Consider the following 19,547-nt stretch of genomic DNA (forward strand, 5'->3'; position numbering starts at 1 on the left):
CTATAAATGTTCTCATAAGCAAGCAGGAATGTTTGTGGAAACAGTGATCTTTTGGCAAATATTACAAAATATAGTTAGAATTTTTTTTTCCAAATTTGTTACTTGCAAGTATTTGTAACTGTAATCTGATTAGATTATCCAATCAGGGAACAGGAACATACCATGTGACTATGCATCCAATCAAAACAGCTCAGAATGTCAAATATTTACAAAGAACTGTTTGCAAGCAAGCTACTGAACAATAATTATTCACATAGATTATTTTGCAAATAAATCATTTTGAATAGCTAATAACTTAAAAGAAAAACATGACCTAAGGTGCATAAACTTTCAAGAGAGATCTTGAATTCCTTAAATAAATGATTTGTTATAAATTGTTATTCATACCTAGTTCCATAAATACCTAGATGGATTGTGTTCATTAAGCTTTCTTTGAACTTCAAAATCCAGTTTCAAAGCATCTTTAAAGATTCATTTAGAAGGTTCACTCCAGATTTATATTGTTACAGAATAAACATTTACAACCTATCCAGAGAAATATATGTGGTGGTGGTGTCAAAAGGTTATGTCGAGGTCAGAGCTTAAGATGACGACGGCTGAACATACAGTGACTATGAGGCCACTATTTATAGAGGCACATGCTGTAATTTGTCTTTGTGGAATATGATATAATAGAAGGCTTTTGATTTGAAGTCACAAAATGAAAAGCTTGAGGGCAAAAATCACAGTGCTACAAACTACTGTGCGGTCTTATAGAAAAACTGGTGGTTGGAAAGCCAAGGACAACTAGAAGTCTATTGTGATGAGTTAGATAATTCATTCTCTCTGATAAACAAAGGCTAGTTTGAGGTCACCTGGATGCTGCTGCTGGCCATGAAGATGGCTGATACTGATGTGCTATAAGAGACAGATTATGTACAGACGTACAAAGAAGTGCATGTATGTTAGTGCTATGGGTGCATGTCATGCTGTGTTCTGCGAGTTTCCTATGAGATTGTGTGGCCTGTAAGGGACAGATCTCTGAGCATTTGGTTGATGACGCACATAGACATCTGGATGTTTATCCAGTCCTCTCAGGCCTGGAAAACTCTAGAGAACAGTGTGTTAAGGCTGAGCTGCCATGAGAACCACCCATCTCGTGGTACTTCCGCTCTTCTGCTTCAGACTGTTGTGGGAACGAGAACTGGCCGAGGCACTTGTGAAATGAAAAATGCTTTAAAAAATGTATCTTTGTTCTGATGGATGCTTTTTCCTTTGTCACAGTGCTAAACACCTCTAGTAAAGTACCCCTTATGTTGGTTTTTTTGGTATGCACAGACCATGTAAAAACTTGGGTGTTGATAGTGTGATATTGTATGTATCTGGCTGGGATTCTGGCTCGCTTCTTTGGTGATGTGTCCCCTTGAACCTCCTTGCAACGCCAAAACCAGGTAGCTGTTCTAAAGGTGTGTGTGGTGATAGGGCACCTCACAGCAAAGAGATGCTGTGTCATAACAGTTTTGCTACTGCTACCCATTCTGGCAAAAGGTCAAGGATTTGATTATACATGGATGGTCCAAGGCATGAAAGGGTCAATTAATTAGTCAAGATTTGCTGCAAAGGGAACATACAAATATCAGGCCTATAAAGGACCTAGTCTGTTTATGATGCTTGCATCTTGCATATTCCAGATGACCTGGCATCAGGCACACCCATGTGCGTGCAGTTTTGCCCATCTGGCCCTGTCTGCAGGGTCTGATCACTTGTTATCCCAGCTCTTTTCAGAACCAGGCTTCCTGCTTTTCAGCCATAACAGAAAATAAAGCTTCTGAACAGCCAGGTTCTATGTCACGTTCACGGGAGGTTTGGTACAGCCAGAGAAAACTCAGAATCACTTACGGAAGGGTTTCCTTCAGCCAGGTTTTTTCCTCCAGAAATAGAAAGAAGAGCTTTGCCAAGCCTGCAGCTTGAAAATCAACCAGGAAAGGAGCTGGTTCTTCCAGCCAGGTCTGTGTCCTGGGACAGTCTACATCAGATTTTCCATCCCACACAAGAGCCCCATGGGGCTTCAGTAACTCATGCTAGATGAGCTGAGGCATAGTTCCCCTCCTGGGCATGTTTCCTGGCCATTTCTGCATTGAAGAGAGACAGCTAAGCCATTTTCTTTTCTCAGGGAAAGTATTCATCATGGAAGGAGGTTCGCATGCTCTCTTCTGAACAGGTGAGCATCACCTGGGGATGGATTCCAACTGGTCAGAGGAGATGAGAATGGAGCTGTGTGGATCTTGGAAAGGGAATGGATTCTCCCTGGAGTTTGGCTATTGCCTTTGATTGGGTGGTTGTTGTCCCTTGCCACTTGACCAGAGGGTCTCACTATAACCAAGATAAAGCGGACTTGGTTTAGTGCATTGTGGGGATGGAGTGCGATACCAGAAGCAGATTTTCTGGCTTGGTATTGTGTCAGCAGTGGGTGAGACAAATCTCACATGGAAAATTAGAACCTGGTTTGGGAGACCGGTGAAGGGACAGGTAAGTGTTTCTCCTCTAGGTAGGTTTAAATCTGGCCTGTTTCAGTATGAACTGAAAGTTGTTATCATCTGAAGCATGTTTAGCAGCCCGTGTGAAATAGGCTTAGAGATATCAGTCCAGTGCCCTGTCGGCAGGTGGACATCAAACCATCACATCCAGCACTGACTGATGTCACCATGGCCGGCCATCCTGGCATAGAGGGCAAGGAGTAGATGCAATAGGATGCCATCAGATGGTCGAGGGACATCTACATAGAACACATCACTGGACATCGGCAATACCAGGAGGGATGAGCTGGAGTGCTGATGAGAAGCGCAGTAAGGAAAGTAACTGAAAGACTTCCCTGATAGATGGTATTTCCTAAATGGACAACCTACCCTACTTCTCAATTACTGAGGGACAATCTCCACTCATTGATATGTTTTGCTTTCCACAACCAAATCCCTGTACAGCTTCTCATGAGTATTGTACCCGAATACTTGGATGCTAATATCTAAACTGCATTCTTAAATGTATTCACCTAAATTTGGGTTATTGCTGATTATGCACCATATGTATCATATGGCTTTTAAAAACAAACTCTGTATTTGTGGATAATCTAAGCACAGTGATGTACAGACACTCTTTTCTCAACCTATGTATTATATAATTTTTGTTAAGCATTAGCTTTAATAAAATTTTTAAATAGGGAAACGGAATTATCCTCTCACTTTTACAGGGGTTTCCTCCAGATCAGAAGTGAGGCAGCATGCTCCGCAGTTGTGCCTGGTGTGCCATATTTGCCCTGTGGTTAGCTTGAGGAGTCTGATCCCCTGGGCTGTCAATCTGAGACACAGGGAAGTGCCTGTGCCTGAGAGTTGCAAGATGGCAGGATGGTGCTTCATCCGTTCCCTAGATACCACGGTGCTCGCAGCAAGCAAGTCACAGTGCATGTTAGGGAAGAGTCTGGCAAAGGATATTTGCAACCTCAGACATGGATTGGATGAAGTGGGGAATCCAACCTGCCAAGGATGTGGAACTGACCTTGAGGCTGGCAGCTCATCTTGCCAACATGAAACGGTTAGAGGGGTCCAGCATTCCAGGCAAAGGATCCGGAGCAGGGTCGGAGCGCTGTCATCCTGTCCTGTGAAAGCACTTGCTGTAACTATACTCAAGCTAGATTAGGTTCAATCTCCTTGGACATGAAACACCCTTGACATTCCAGTGGGAAACTTGCACTCTGCTCTAGGGGAAATGTGGTAATGCTCTGTAAACACGCTGAGATAGCTTTGCTTGACAGGTGGTGGTCTCCACAGGAAGAGACAAGGCATGAGATAAGGCTTAAGACCTTGATTCAGGAAAGCATTTAAGCCTGTGTTGAACCATAAGCACCTGCTTAAGCACCCTTCTTGAATAGGGATGCTTTCCTGGGTTGAGAACCTAAATGATTAGGAACTAGGAATCTCTAAAGGCTCCAGTGTGTGTTTGGCTTCCCATGTGCACCCCACATCCGGTTGCTTTTCTGAATGATGGTAACCCTCTGAGCTTTGTTTCCCTGCCCTGGTATCATGTCTATAACAGGAGTAGCTTCAGTTCTACTCAAGGAAAAGGTTGCTCTGGCAGCCAGTGATGGTCCCTGGACTAGGAGGTGAGGTTTGGAGCTCAGTAGGACCACATCATGCTTTCAGGGTTTGGAGTCAAATCCCTTCTTTAAAAATGGTCGTGCAAATGACACAGAGTCCTGGTGGGAGTCTAGTCTAGAGGTTGATTACCATCCTTTGGAAACCTTTGCTGTTGCTCCTATGTCACGTGTTGTGACAGCAGTAACACTGCCAGTGTTTTCCCTTTTGACGTTCAAGTCTCTCTTAGGTCCAAGACTGAACTGAAACCAGTGCTCTGTGGTAGGATTGTCCATCAGTTTCCATGGGGCTGTCAAGTAAGTTCTGCACAACTCCCAATATTTTGTTTTTACACATGGCTACATTTAAAGGGGAGTTCATGAGAGTACTTTACCCCAAAACAACCCTCCCACCCTCGGTCTATAAGGTCTTATCTGGTTATAACTGATATCTGCTTTCTTGCTGTATTCTCCTCTGTAGTATGCACATTGGTTTGTGCTATGCAATTCTCTTCTGCACACATTGACTTGTTGTAGGTTTGGTCCTGAGAACTCAAAGGTTCTGTGTTACACATGCTAGCTTGTTTTTGTAGAGTTTCTTCAGTCTGTTGGGTTGCTATGCACGGGTTTGTTTGTTGTGGTAGGGTTGCTCCTGAGTGCTGGCTGATGCACACTGGTTTCTTGCTGTAGAGTTGTTCCTGGCAGGTGTTGAGTCCTTTTTTTTAATTGGGAGCTTAAAATAAAAAAAAGCTGAAAACCACTGGTTTTGAGAGAAACCTCACAAATAATTTGTTTAAAATATAACTTAAAATGAAAGTGTGAGCTTTTCAGAGATGGCCTTGACTTTCTCTTATTTTTGAGTTTCTGGGACTCTGGAGCGCAATGATCCATTTCCAAGAGACTCGAGAAAGATCTCCACAGGTAGTCACTCTTAAAAACTTGCCAGTTGCCTTAGACAACTAAGTAATGTTCCTGGAAGACTTTCAGAATTCTAGTTAGAACCTAAAAGCTAGACACTCTGAGTAAGGGGCAGCATGTAGCAGACCCAGGACCAGATTGCCTCCTTCTTGCTCTGTAATCTGTGCCAGCCCCAAATGCAGCTGGCTCACAGGTTGCAGTGGAAATAGTTAAGGCTCTTCTCTCTCTCCCTGGCTGTCTAGCTGTATGGGCATGGGGAGAAGTAGCCCTGCTAAGCCCTGTAGTCGCCTTGGTGCTGTGATCCGTGCCATGGGTAACCTAAGCATAAGGGGGCGCCGCATGGACGTGTAACACAGGTCAGTTTTGCCCTAAGGGAAGTATAGAAAATGCTCTAAGTACTGAGGCAGTTGTATTGATTTTTCTACAGCAAAACTGACAACAGTCTTAAGGATGTCTCCAATTGATGTGAGTAAATGCCTGTATAATTCATTTCCACCTGTGACCTTGGGCTTTCCTGTGAAAGATTTATGCACTGTTCCTACACTGCACAAGCACCCTTGGTTAGCTGTCTTTTCTTGGATTGACTTTCTTGTCAGCAGCAGAGCACTATTACAGAACTGGCCAATGAGGGTTTTCTTGCACCTTCATCTGAAGCATTGTGGATCTTGTGTCTGTTGCAAGCAGAATATGGTACAAGATGGACCATTGGTCTGATCCACTCTGGCAGTTCTATGTTACTATTCTGTGTACATACCTTTGTATGTAACTATGGGCCTGAATCCTGCATTGCATTGAATGGCTCTTGCAAAACTCCGGACCATCCTCAGAATTCACTGGACTCATGTACCAGATCCTCAGCTGATGAAAATCAACATAACTCTGTGTCTCTAGCTACATACATTATGCACAAATGTGAAATATCTATGGTAAAAGGACATTAAGGTGGCACATTCAAGCACTAAAATGTTAGGAAGTCGCAGAATCTAATCTGGCCTGCTGGTGTGTATGTTACAGTCTTTGATGACATGAACACATACTATTCTTTTCCATAGTCTGGCCACATGTAGGAACTGTGAGGGGATGGAGCATGATCACTCACAATGTGGAGTCTCCAAAAAACCATCGGCTTGAAGCAGACACTTGGCATGGAAAATTTCAGCCTAAATGGTTAAAGTTTGATGACATTATAAGCAACTGAAAACAGGGCCTTATAATGGAAAGTGTTGGGTAACCTTAATAAGTGGTTCTACCTGCTGCACCTATGACAGGGGTCACCATATCCCATTAGCAATTTTCTAGTGTGTACTTGCATATCACACTCTCACATCTCTCTCTCTCTCTCTCTCTCTCAGACACGGACACTCACAAATATCTCTTAACTGTCTCTTGAGGCTAACATAAAGTAAAGTTGCCAGTTGAAGAAGAAAATATTTACTTGAATTTGATGAAATTTGAACTAAAAATCATGCCTCTTAATAGAAACCTGTGGTTTGGATTCTGTGTTCTTCCCATATGTTTATAATCTCTTGGGGGTTTTCAGATATGTGCCCAGCACACAGAACTCCTGACAAATGTTTTCAAAATGCTGAATTTGCAGATGTAAAGAGATTTTGCAATAGGAAAAATGAAATTTGAGAGTAAAATCCTTCCTTTACTGGGAGAGAGGGAGGTGAAGCCTTAGAAATTTTTTTTTAAAGCAGAGCTATGAGCCATTAATTTTTTCCTGTATGTGAAATAGTTATAGAGAAACCACTTGTATTTTTCTTTGCCTGTTTTACCGCAGCCATTGGTCCAGTGATGGAGAACTAAGGGAATACAAAGCAGCTTTTTGTCAAGCTTAGTAATGCAGTCCTGGCTGCTGCTGATCTTACCTTACACTGCAGAGCTGTGAGTTGAAGTTGTTGATGGAAACATACCTTCCATGTTCTTAACCCATTGTTTTCATAAAAGTCCAGAAGATGGATTAGGGTTTGTTTAAAATAAATATATAAAAATGGCCATGGGAATCAGGTGTCTGAGCACATTGTGCAGTGCTGGTTGTTGATTTAAGGAGCTCTCTCACTCTCTCTCTCTTTTGGGTACTTTCATAATAATTTTTGATTGCTTTACACCTTCATGTTGGGCTGGCTTTTCCTTTTTGCAGTCCTTTCTGCTTTGGCTGCTGCTGTGTTCTGAGAGCAAAGTCCTATTCCAGCAAGAGGGTTATAATGTTGCACAAAAGATCAAGAATGCAGGCAAGTCCATATTAAAGTGTTTGCACTTAAGAAGGCATAGGTTTAGATGCAAGCTAGGTTAGAAGTGGAGCATAGAGCTTGAAAGAGAAGGGATCTTATGGAAAAAGAGCTTCAAAATTTGCACTATTATTCCAAAGTGCTACAGCATACACTAGTGATATTGTAATGTTTCCGCTGTTGCTGTAATTTTGTGTGTGTGTGCGCGTAAATATATAAAATATGTGCATTTCCCCTTTGTATCAATAAACCACATGCCTCTCAGACTGGGCATTATGTGAACTGCTGATGGAGTTAATTTAAAGCATGACATTCATCCCATTTAATATTATATTTGTCAGTTGCCTGGAGGATGTGGAATTGCTTTTCCTAAGCTGTCCTACTGGGGTCTTTTTACCCTTTTTAGACTCTATTGACATTGCTGTTAAAATAGTTCCCAGTTTAGTAGGCTGGGTCATTTGATAAGCAGACAGTGTTCTGTGGATGCATAACTCCATGCTTGTGGGAGCTGGGAGCAGCACGACTGCTCTAACACTGTCAGTGCTCCCACTCACGTTGCTTTTGGAGGTGTTTGTGTTACTCGCTGGCGTGTATTTTGTGTCACCCTCTCTGATGATCCACAGAGGATATAAGCTGTTCCAGCCACCAAATACAGTACCTTACCTCAAGCTCTAGTAGATCATGCTTTTAACTCTGGAGATCTGCCGTGTTGGCTGAGCCGATGGGCATCACATCTACACTAAGCTCTACTGTAGCCAAATGTTTCCCATCATTGTTACCCACATGTCAACCCCATTAGAAGTAGCAATGATGGGGCCACTGCTGTAGAGAGGCCTCCAGATTGTATTCAGCATTTTAAGCATCACGTTCACTCACTGGTTCAGATCAGGATTATGAGTAGACTTGGATGGATTAAATTTTCATCGGTAAATGCTGGTAAACCTCGATTTCACCATACACACACAAACCCACGAAAAACAATTTCCATCAATAATAATTGAAATTTACAGATAGGCAAAGTAAGAAAACTGTTATTTGGGAACTTAGGAGAATGATTTAAGGACATTAACTTTGTCTGTTTTGACGTGATGTTGACAATTTGTGTTTTAATGTTTACAAAGTTGTATTGTTTTAAATCTCAACATCTACTGTCATTAAATAATTATTGTCTGATTCCCCCCATTCTTTCCCAGAACAGTAAAAATTTAAATCAGTACAAATAAAAAATGCTTAAAAATAAACATTGATACTATCCATCAAAGTTATTTTTAAAAAATTGAATTCTGCCAATTCTAGCTATAAGACACAGTATCTAATACACCAGTGGATGCCAGTATTTTGTCTATATCAGCCCTTTCAGCAGTGAAGCTGAACCATTGGGGAATGATAGGAAAATTGATCTAGTGTGGATAGGGCTAGAGAGAAATGTTGACTGGCTGGCACAGCAGAGAAACGAGATGCCCCTTGTAGTCCTGCCAGCACCACCTGTTTTCTAAGCAGCATGTTTCTTAAGGACTTTTTCCTCCTCCCTGCTCCCCTTTACATTCCTGAATCTTAATCAAGCAAAATAGCTTGTTAATCTGCATCACCTGGGTTCTTCCACTGGTGTGGTAAATTTCTGAACAATAAATGTCCTCCCAGCCCTAGACACTGCTTGTTGACCTGGAAAGACAAGTTGCCCACTGTAAGTAACGTTTATTATGCATTATAATGGCAGCCACTGATTAAACATAACACGCATAACCTTGCATCTAAACACTGCATCCCTTCAACAGCCAGTGAAGTTCAGGGTCGAACAAGGTTAAGTACCATTGCCTCAATACATAAAACAGCCCCAGAGCTTTTCAGGATCTTTAAACTGGTGAGTAGACGTCTCTTCTTGAAAGGATGGAAGTTTCAATTAGGCAAAGTGCCTGGGGGACGAATCAGCTTTGACATCAGAGGAAGCTTAAGTTTCTTGGATCCAGAAGGAGAACCAGAGCGAGGAGGACGGAGACCAATTATTATTTTTAAAGTACCCTAAATAGTCTGAGGATTTGAAAAGATGTTTCACGGTTGAGGTGGGGCTTGGGAAACAAAAGCATTTTGTTAAGGGGTCTTCTACCTTGTTGTTTCCAAGGATGCTATTGGACTTCTTGTTGTCAAGAAAAGCAGATGCATATAACAAGCCAACTGCTTTGAGGATGAGCTCAGTGAAGTTGGAAAGAACGTAGCTTGGTGGCATTGTCATCCAGTGGATGAGGTAACTGGATTGGGAACCAGGAGACTTGTTTAATTTTTGACTCTGCCAATGACTTGCTCTTTGAACTCAGTCAAGTCATTTCATCTTTCTAGGCCTCTGTAAAATGAGGATTCTTCCCTTGTTTTCTAAAGTGATTTGAGATCTACAGATGAAAATCTCCATAGATGAGCTGAGTATTGTCATGTGATGATGGTTGGGTGGTGGAAAACAGAGTGGAGGGGTGACTGAAAAGTTTGGATGGGGGCACTGCCTATGGTTAGAAGTGGATTTGGGCTCTGTGGGGCTAGGATTTGATTAGGATCTCAGGAAAGGAATTGGGAACGATGAATGGGTTTGACAAACTCAACTGTTTGGAAAGGCAACACATTTTTCGTCCAAACTTTTTTGGAGAGGTGGATGGTCCCTTTAATAGTCTGCAGAGTGCCATTGTATAAATAATCCATAATGCAGATGAATACTTTCTATACTGTGCTTGAAAGAGGTACTTGGAATGAACTCTGCTGTGCTGTTTAAATCAAGCCCCAGCTTTAAACTCTGACTTCAGATTCAAGCTCCTTCAAGTTCTGAGGATGTCCAGAGCTGGGACTTTGGCTTGATCGAACTGCTGATTGTACATTATTCACTGTCAGTCAAAAATGTTGTTATGAAAATTGAGATTGCAGAAAATTCTGCTTAGCTTGAAGAAATTAGCCCCATGTCAATCTGCATGGTCGCTGTACTAATGATTTCCTTCTGTCCCTCATCTTGAGTCCTTGTCACACAGTGTGTCCCACATTAGGCTCTTGGCAGGAGGAGAGGTTTCCTAAGAGGAGATTCCTAGAAATGGAACAAGCCTCCTCTTCTCAGAAAATAGTTGCTTGTCCTTTGATGCCAATAAACCAGTCAATTGTTATTATGATTATAATTTGTGTTATAGTATCACACACAGGCCCCAGCTGGAATCAAGGCCCTAACATGCTGGGCATTGCACAAACATGTAAGACGACACAGACCCTGTCCTGAAGAGCTTGCTGTCTCAGGTGACAAATGGGCCTTGACGGGTGGGAGGAGTGGGATACCGTCCAATGCTTACATCAGCTATCGATAGACCAAGTGCCAAGTATCCTCATCTGAGCCTCCAATTTAACTGGCCTAAATTGGCTGTTTTCTTATAGACCTCACAGCAGAGTTGGGTCTTGAGTGACCTGAATGAGAGGAGGGTAGAGGCCTGGAGGATGAGGTAGGGCATTCCATGCATAAGGAACACCATGGAGGAAGGCATGAAGATGTTGGTGTAAGACGCTGACCAATGGGCAGATGAGGCTGGCATGGTTGATGGAGAAGAGTGGTGATGTGAGACAAGCAGACAGGTATGGAGGGGTGGAGTTATGAAGAATTCAAACACCTCCTTGCCCCAAAATAAGAGCAACTCCACCCCCAAGCTTGGGGAAACTTTGGCAGGAAGAGGAAGCTGCTTATGATGCAACTGTGGTTTCACAGCTGGCAAGGGGGAGAAGAATCTGAGAGTTGGGGGTGGGTTGGAATCTTCCACAGAAGGGGAAAAGATGGGTTTTCCCGTTTTGCTGAAGATTCAAGAAACCACAACCTGAAGTAGCAAGGAATTAGTAGATCTCACTGTCATAGGCCAGTGGGCTGTTCTCTGGGATTACAAAATAGGAAGGAAGAAAAGAACCTGGGAGTCAAAGGATGTGTAGTTTAGTTGTCGCTAAAGGGCTCCTTGTTTGACCAGGTCATAACAGTGTTAATGTAAGGCAAGGCTAGGGTCAGAGCTAATGGGTGGTGGTGGTTCAAAATAGGGATACAAAATTAGGTTGGAAATCTAATGAGGACTGGGTTTTGCATGGTTTTTCCCCTTCTACGTGTAGCTGCAGCTTGGCACTGCAGAGGCAAGGGGAAGAAAGGAAAGGTGTTTAAAATAGAGCTATCCCCACCATTTACAGGCTTCAAAGAAAGGTTCCATTGGATGCCGTTATGGTTCTAGTCAAACTAGCCCATGCATCCCCATTGGAAATGCCTTGACATGGTTCCTACAAGAGAAGAGGGGCGGAGAATAGTTCCTAATTTTAGTACCGAAAGGCCAGAAGGGAGGCCATTTTTGTGGTACATCCAGCCAGCTGGGAAAGGGGGAATAACCGAGAGCTCACAATAAAGCTGTTTCATCCAGTTTGTTCAGATAAGCATGCAAACATCTGGGTTTTGCTTATTCAAATCTCTGAGCTTTTTGAAGTTCACTCATGGCTGCTTTATGACTCACCACGTTTTCAGGGCCGATTTTTCATACACTGGCTTTCATTTTTGTACTGTCATTGATCTGTGGCTCAGCTTAGGTTATTTAGATGACCGTGCAGTGTAGGAATGTCCATAGAGTGGCAAATGGCTCATCTACCTGCTGCCAACAATTGCCAGTACCAGCTGATTTGGAGAAAGATGGAAGAAGTCCTGAGGAAGGCACTTATGGAATATCCTGCCCACAAGAATCATTTCTTCCTAATGCCATTAATTAGAGTTTTGCTTATGCCCTGGAACTGGAGGATTTAGATCCAAAACTCTTGGGTGACACAACCATCATTCAGGGTGTTCTTGTTATCCACACATATGCCTCACCTGTGGCTAAATATGGCATCTTTGTGCACCTGCAAATCAGGTGCTTAGACATCAGAATTATTCCCACAGAATTTCAAATTGATAAAAGGAGACTCAACTGAGATCTTGCTGAGAAACTAGCCACCGGTTTCCTCCTGCATTGACTTGTTGGCTGTCAATTTAACTCTGATGGGAGTGATACTTGTAACCACTCACAGCCCTTGAATTCTCACAGCTGTTACTTCCAGGCAGAGGCAATCACTATCCATAAACCTGTGCTAATGACATGTTTTATCAAGTGGAACATCAGAGGGCTGGCAGGGAATCCCTGAGACATGGATTAAGGTTTAAAGAGAATCTCTAGTGACTGGGTTTTCAAAGCATTCACTTAATCATGGAAACACATTGATCCACTACCAGTCTGTAGCCCTCTGACTTGGGCTGCATTTACAAAAGTAATATGTCTTCCTATAATAATAATAATAATTAATAAAAAAAAATCTAAGATCCTTCTAATTCCTTTTCAGATTATTTAAGAAAAAGTCATTATGCTTCTTAGCTCTGTGGTTATTCAGAGAAGCTTAACTTAAATATGGGAGTCTAAAAAAAACACTTTGGACAATATTTTTTTATTGACCTTGGAGTCACTAAAACTGTTGTGGTAATGCACTAAAACAACAGTCCAGTTAATTAATAATGAATTGCAGTGAGAGTCCCAAAGAAGTGCAGGATTTATGACACGGACAGCGATGCCAAATGAAGTCACTCGTGTTATTCTCTTCAGCTGTTTCTTTTGAACCCCAGAGATTTCTCCAAGGTGCTGGTGTTGATGTCATTGGGAGTGATGCGACATTGCTGCACACATGTAAGATGAGCATAGAAAACGATCCAAAAAAGATGTTTTAACATTTTCCAGCATTGTCTGGAAGCTGCATGATGGGAACTAATCCATACATGAGTCACCCACGTATGCTTGGGTGACTCATTATACAATAAATGTCAAACAGATCCATATTGGTCAGACCATCATTACAAGTATCACAGGTGGGACTCTGGTAGGGTAAGTTTTTTAAAATATATGTATAATTTTCACAGTTCTTTTTTTCATTGAAATTCTGTTCTACTTTTTTGGTGAACTTGAAATTTCTATGCAAATATCATCAACGTTTTGATTTTCTTCCAACCAGTTCTTCAGCTGGTTGGAAAATGGGACTTGAAGTTGACCCTTTTTTCCTCTTTAAATTCAAAATTTTGTCAAAACTGCGAAAATAAATGTCTTTCACCGTGACTGCTATTGGGTCTTAAGTTTGGTGCAGTCAATCCATTTCGTAGCAAAGAAGAAATGACACCAGAAAAGACACAGCTGCAGTTGGTGCTAACTGGCATCCTTGGTGGGAATCTCATCAAAGATGAAAAGCTGAAGGAACCCTGGAGATTGATTTACCTTTAAATCCATAGAACTAGCCTTCCTTCCAGGACATTGAGAGGGTTGTAGAATCATAGATTATCAGGGTTGGAAGGGACCTCAGGAGGTCATCTAGTAGTCCAACCCCCTGCTTAAAGCAGGGCCAATCCCCAACTAAATCCCCAAATGGCCCCCTCAGGGATTGGGATTGAACTCACAATCCTGGGTTTATCAGGCCATTGCTCAAACCACTGAGCTATCCCGCCCCACCCATACCATGCAGTGGTATGGGCACTGCAGCTACCAATGCTGTCCCTGTTTAGTGCAGAAATAAAGAATGCCAGTGGTGCCAGGTGGCACTTTTCACCGCTATATTTAGCACTTACTTCACTGTTGTGATTAGATTGGGATTTTCACATGTTACTGCTCTCGGATAAAACTTTCAAAATCACCTAAATCATTTAGGACCCATTTTTTAATTGTCACTTATGGGCAGATTTTCAGAGGTTTTCAGGTGCCTAAAGATGCAAAGAGAAGCCTAATAGGATTTACAAAAGTACCCCTGTCTTTCAATGGGAATAAGGTGTCTAACCTGCATGGAGGCTTTTGATAATCCCAGTAGCACCTATTTCCATCTTTAGGGGACTGAATACTTTTGTAAATATAGCCCAGAGGGACCTAAGTCTCACTGACTTTCACTGAGATTTAGGCTGCTATGTGCCTAAGTCACTTTTGAAAATAGCACTTTGGCTCCTAAGTCACTTTTGAATTTTTTTACCTATCGTTACCCCTTCAGCAGCATTCCAGCACAAATGTAAGTTACACATCCTGCAGAAGAGTTTTAGGCTAGGCAGCCAAAGTTAACCCGTGGCATCTTCTTTATCACTGCTCCTGTTGAAGAAAGCGGATACTGACATGGAAAGAGAAGAGGTTTGGATATTCTGTGCAACCAGAACAGCCAAACAAATTGACTCTTCAGACCAGCGAGCGGAATGGGAGCAGAGCTGGCTTGCTGCTTAGCGGCAACACACTTGAGAGGACACAAAGGGCCTCTGAGCTTCCGAGCACGGCTTGCTCCCGTTAAAGTCAGCTTCTTAAATCAAAGAAACAGGGCTCCTGACAGCTGAGCTGTGTGCACCTTTTGTGAAACCCAGCTCCTTTTTTATTACAGGCTAAATTAGCCCATTTTATTGTTTGGCACTGCGGGATGAGGTCAATTGACTGGGATTCCTGCTAACAAGGTTTTAGTTCTGTCTGCCTTTTATGAGTGTGAACGGGAGGGGTGCCATTAAAGCCTTGCAGTTCTCACTTGCAAAGCAGAGAGAAAGATGAGATACCTAGGAACCCCTTGGGACTCTCTCCCCTTCCCCACAATTGGGCTGTTCAGCCCATCCTGCTGCACTTGAGGTCTGGTTAGTGTCCCAGCACTCTGATGCCTCCCAGAATATTGTTGCAGGGAATTTCCCGCTGGCTTCACACAGTTGAACGCTACTGCCATTGGACCGAAAAATAAGGTCACGGAGGCGAGGTCAGCAGAGCTGGGAGCAGTATCCAGTACCAACAACAAGGGAAAAGTGAGAACTGGGCAAAGATGATTGGGTTTGAGGAGGAACAGACACAGTGAATGTTAAAGGCGTTTAGGTTGGCAAAGCTGACACCTCCTTCTGGCCCCTTCAGTGTGTTAATTACACCAGTCTAGACTCAGAGATTCCCTTAGACTCTGAACCTGAGTCCGACTTCAGAGGCGTCTGATCTGGTATACATTATGTGCTGAGGGGACGCGAAGAAGGTGCAAGTTACATCAGCTTAGATTCATTTTTGACTTTGGCCCATTAATGCATCTACAGGAAAACTGGCAGCAGATCCCCTTGATTCGTCAGACTAAAGAAATGACTTTAAACCTCCCTTTGGTTGTGGAAAAACAGCTGAGGATATTAGCCAGGGTTCCTCTCCATACTTAGCTCAGCATTCCTATGCCACTCAGACTAAAAGCCTTAGCAAACTCTGCTCTGCTTAACCTACTGGACTGTACTTAGCTGGCGAACCCTGCTGAGGTTACCTCCTTTGCTTTATCTGTCTCTAGGGGAAGAGAATTTAGCCTGTATTCTATAAGTGACTTGAACTATCAGCCCCCGCTGAGGTGTAAATCCGTGCTTATCAGAAAGGAATAGCTTTCAACTTTCCTTCCCTGCCTCTCCTAGAAGAACATCAAGTCTGGGGTTTGTTGCTGGTTTATTGTTAACAACAATCAATAATAATTTATTTATATAAACTTTCCCGGGCAATGTTAGAAACCCAAACCCAAAGCCTTATGGCAGTGCACGGGAACCAGTTGTAACAGCCAAGCTGAATGAAGCGCAAAAGGAATAAAAAAATAAATGAATGGTCATTGATGGGCCTGATTCAGTGGGGGAGGGGAGCTTCCCCAGTTTCCGCTGTGACTGAGAAGGGAGGCAGGGAAGGAGGTTTTGTGGTTAAGGCACTGGAGTGGGAAGCAGGAGATGTGGCTTCTGTTCTTGGCTCTGCCGCTGACTCCGTGTAACCTTGGCCAACTGACTTTGCTCATTCAGTGCCTCAGTTTCTCATCAGTAAAATGGGGATAATATTCCCTGCCTGACAGTAATGTTGTGAATAGAGCTGGATGAAAACGGGTAACAGTGTTTGCCTCTGAAAAAGGAGGGCAAACCAAACCCCAACATTCTGGCAAAATAGCAGAACACTTCAAACATTTATTCACCAAAGTAGAAGGGGGTGGGGAATAAGAGGGGGGCAAGTGAGAGAGTGAGTGGGAGGTGGGGTGGAAAAATTCACTTTGGAAAACCGTATGTATATTTTCTCATTAAAAATTCAGGAAATATGGTTGATAAACAAAAATGTTCATTTTTTTTAAGAAAAGGTTTGATCGGAAGAAAGGTTACGAACGATGAAAAATGTAAATGAGTGCTAGTGATGAGGATAGGCGTGTGAGTGTTTGAGAGCTGCTCGCACACTCTGATGAGGAGAGAGACAGAAATGGATCTGTTCCCCCTTTGCTGGAAAGTCAGGGGGATGGGGCTGCAGGCCTGGGGCAATGTCAAATTAGGGTAGGGTGGGGCTTGACTAGCCAGCAGATGCATAGAATCAGCGTATCTCCCAGAGAGCTCTCTGTTGGCTCATCTCCTGCGGAGTCCTGCCAGAAATGTAAGCTGCGTCCTTCTGGAGGAGCCTATGGTGGCTGCAGAGTGTGCGTGCGTGTGCTTGTCACCACCTGTGTTTCCTCAGCGGGTTTGCGTTCCTCCTCTGGCACAGCTGCTCCTGGGAACGCAGAGGGTTCAGTCTGCATTCACAAAAGCAGATCTGGCCCCCGGTGTTTAAAAACATGTTCCAGTTTTCCTAGGGGTTTACAGACATCCTGGCTAGTCTCCATCCCAGACTTCTGGTTCCCATTACAGGGCCGCATCATCCGCCCAGGTTTGTTTTTGGTAAGGCTCTCTTTTTCTGCAGCTTTAACAATGTTTTCTGCTATTAAATAAACCCCCTTTCCGTAATGTAAAAAAAATAAATCAGTTCTGATCATCTGAGTAGCAAAGTATCTGTCTATTGATTAAACTCTTGCTCTGTGTTTCAGAGTAAAACTGTGGCTCTTTATAAAAGTAAGTCATATGTTTTGAGCTCATTTTTAGGCTATGGATATTGTGTGCCTGGTTCATTATAGGCTGAATGGTCCTTAAAGCAGGCATGATTCCTAACAAACCTGCAAGGTGCCTGATTTCAAACAGGCCATGTCTGTCTTGTGACGTTTTTTTTGGATGTCGGTGTTTCTGTTCCTAGTGGAGCAGGGATAATATAGAAATAGACTGGAAATACATGGCAGTCTGTTTAGAAATCCATGGATGACTCACAAGTCCAGCTGGATGAGCGATGTGATTAGATCCAAACTGGGTTGCGAAGGAGGTCATTTGCCTACAACACGCCTCATCCAAGGCACGGGGAGCCCTTTGACAGGGCAGCTTGCATGTCTCTTGTCTGTATGGTACCTGTCTTGTGGATGTCATTGTCAAGGGCTGTCAGCAGCACCAAACTGGCAGGGAAAGGGATGAGGCTGTCCAGGAGATGCCGAGGTGGTGACCTCTCTCTAGCTGCAGTATCTTCTTGTGATAATGCACCTGGGAATAACAAGCGAAGCACAGTCACTTCACACCCTTGTAAGCAGCGAGGGCTAAAGCAGATACTCAATGTGCACCCAAGGATAATGGGTTTTGCTGGCTGGCTTATCTCAGACCAAGTTCCTGAACAATCCTACCTTACTTGAGTGGGGGAGACTAGACAGCCTAACAGGACTCTTCCTTCTCTAATTTCTTGGTCCATCGTTGGGTCTTTTGTCTGCATAAGGACTGAGTGCAGACTTCAGTCTTTGGGCCTGTGGTACTATGACTACATGTGTCTTTGTTGTCTCATGCTTCAGGCTTCAGCTGGTCACCTGTAGGGGTCAAGAAGGGATTTTTTCCCCCTTGGTGTATTCTGAGGTTTTCTGTCTCCTTCCTTGGAAGCATCAGGGATGGCCACAACTGAACATGGGGCACTGGATGGGAATTCTCTTCCTCTGGTGCTTGGCTGGTGGGCCTTGCTCACATGCTCAGCGTCTGCCTGGTCACCTTATTCAGGATTGGGAAGGAATTTTCCTCCTGGTCAGATTGGCTTGGCCATTTTGTTTTTTGCCTTCCTCTTCTGTATGGGGTGCGGGTTACTTGCTAGGATTATCTGGGTATATCTCACATAATTCCCTGCCACTGCAAGGGCCCTCCTGTTCTCTGCCTATGGCACACGGTAGTTTAGCCTCCTGAGGGCTGTAATATGTCAATGTAATTTTGATTGTTGGGTTACTGTGTGGGTGGTGGTGGTGGCCTGTACTTTACAGACTAGTTGATCCAATAGCACCTTCTCGTCTTAACCTCTGACTCTTTGATTGATATGGGACTTCTTTCTTGTTTTTTATTCCGCCAGGGGGACATCCAGCAGCTCCTGGTCGTGGCAGACCCCAGGGCAGCCCATGATTATTGTGAACACTACAGCCCTGACTGTGACACAGCCATTCCTGACACCCCCCAGTCTCAGGACCCGAACCAAGATGAATATGTAAGTAGAAAGGAAGAACATCCACTTGTGCATGCATGAAACCTAACTGCTTAATGGTCCTCAAGTTATCCCCCCTAGGAGGGACACCCAGGATGGGTACCAATGCATCACCCTCTGTAGGGTGAATTAGTTCAGGAGAAGAAGGAGGAACACAAGCCAACAGTGGTCAGGGCAGCAGCAGTCATGATCAAAGAGGGAAGAAATGATAAAGAAACTAGGAAATGTAGGAGTAATGAAAAGCAAGCAAAGGGTTCCAGTGACAACTGCAAGGGAAATTAATAATAATTGGGGAGCATACTAGCCGTAAATAAGCAAATGCACTGTGGCTATTAACCGAGATAGCACGTGTGCACTAGTTCTTATTTAACTTCCGTTTAGTTTTTCTGTGAGTCTCTCAATAAGTCACTGGCTTGTCTCTAATTGCTTTCCCCACCCCCTGTGGTTGCAAAAATCTGTTGCATAATAACACAGTGGAAGGGATCTTGGAGCATGGAAGATGAAACCCTGGCAAGGTAGGTCAACTTTCTGGCCTTGTAACCTTGATACGTTTTTTCTTTAAGAGGTTGAATCCTGTTTACAAGACAAGGCATCCAATGCTACATGTAAGTGCTCAGAACAACCTCTAAAACCACAATGTCAGTGTGGTTTAGTGGATAAGGTACAAGGCTAGGTCTCAGGAATTGTGGGTTTTAATCCCAGCTTTGTTGCTGATTCACTGTGTGACTTTTGGTGTATCACTTCATTTTTCTGCTCCTTTTTTTTCCCAGAGTGTGAAATGAGGGCTTGTCTACACGGTGATATCGAACTCCTGGTGTGAATCTACAGTGCATTAGCTTGTTTGCAAAGTAACTGGTCAAGTGAATTATGCTACCATGCACTAAAAGCTTGTATGCTATAGATTTACACCCTGGCTCACTGTGCACTAAATCGCCATGTAGACAAACCTTG

At 43.3% G+C, this 19,547-nt stretch overlaps 1 protein-coding gene across 1 annotated transcript in view; it reads left to right on the forward strand.

Moving 5' to 3' along the window:
* The window catches only part of COL5A1 (collagen type V alpha 1 chain), a 238,371-nt gene that overhangs the window by 84,960 nt on the left and 133,864 nt on the right, over positions 1 to 19,547 (forward strand). The window contains exon 5 of the mRNA XM_039506169.1: positions 18,468 to 18,599. Within this exon, the coding sequence (XP_039362103.1) occupies positions 18,468 to 18,599 (132 nt within the window). The remainder of the gene's footprint in view (positions 1 to 18,467; positions 18,600 to 19,547) is intronic.

This window comes from Mauremys reevesii, linkage group 19 (genome assembly GCF_016161935.1).
Source record: "Mauremys reevesii isolate NIE-2019 linkage group 19, ASM1616193v1, whole genome shotgun sequence".
In the NCBI taxonomy this organism is placed as follows: domain Eukaryota; kingdom Metazoa; phylum Chordata; order Testudines; family Geoemydidae; genus Mauremys; species Mauremys reevesii.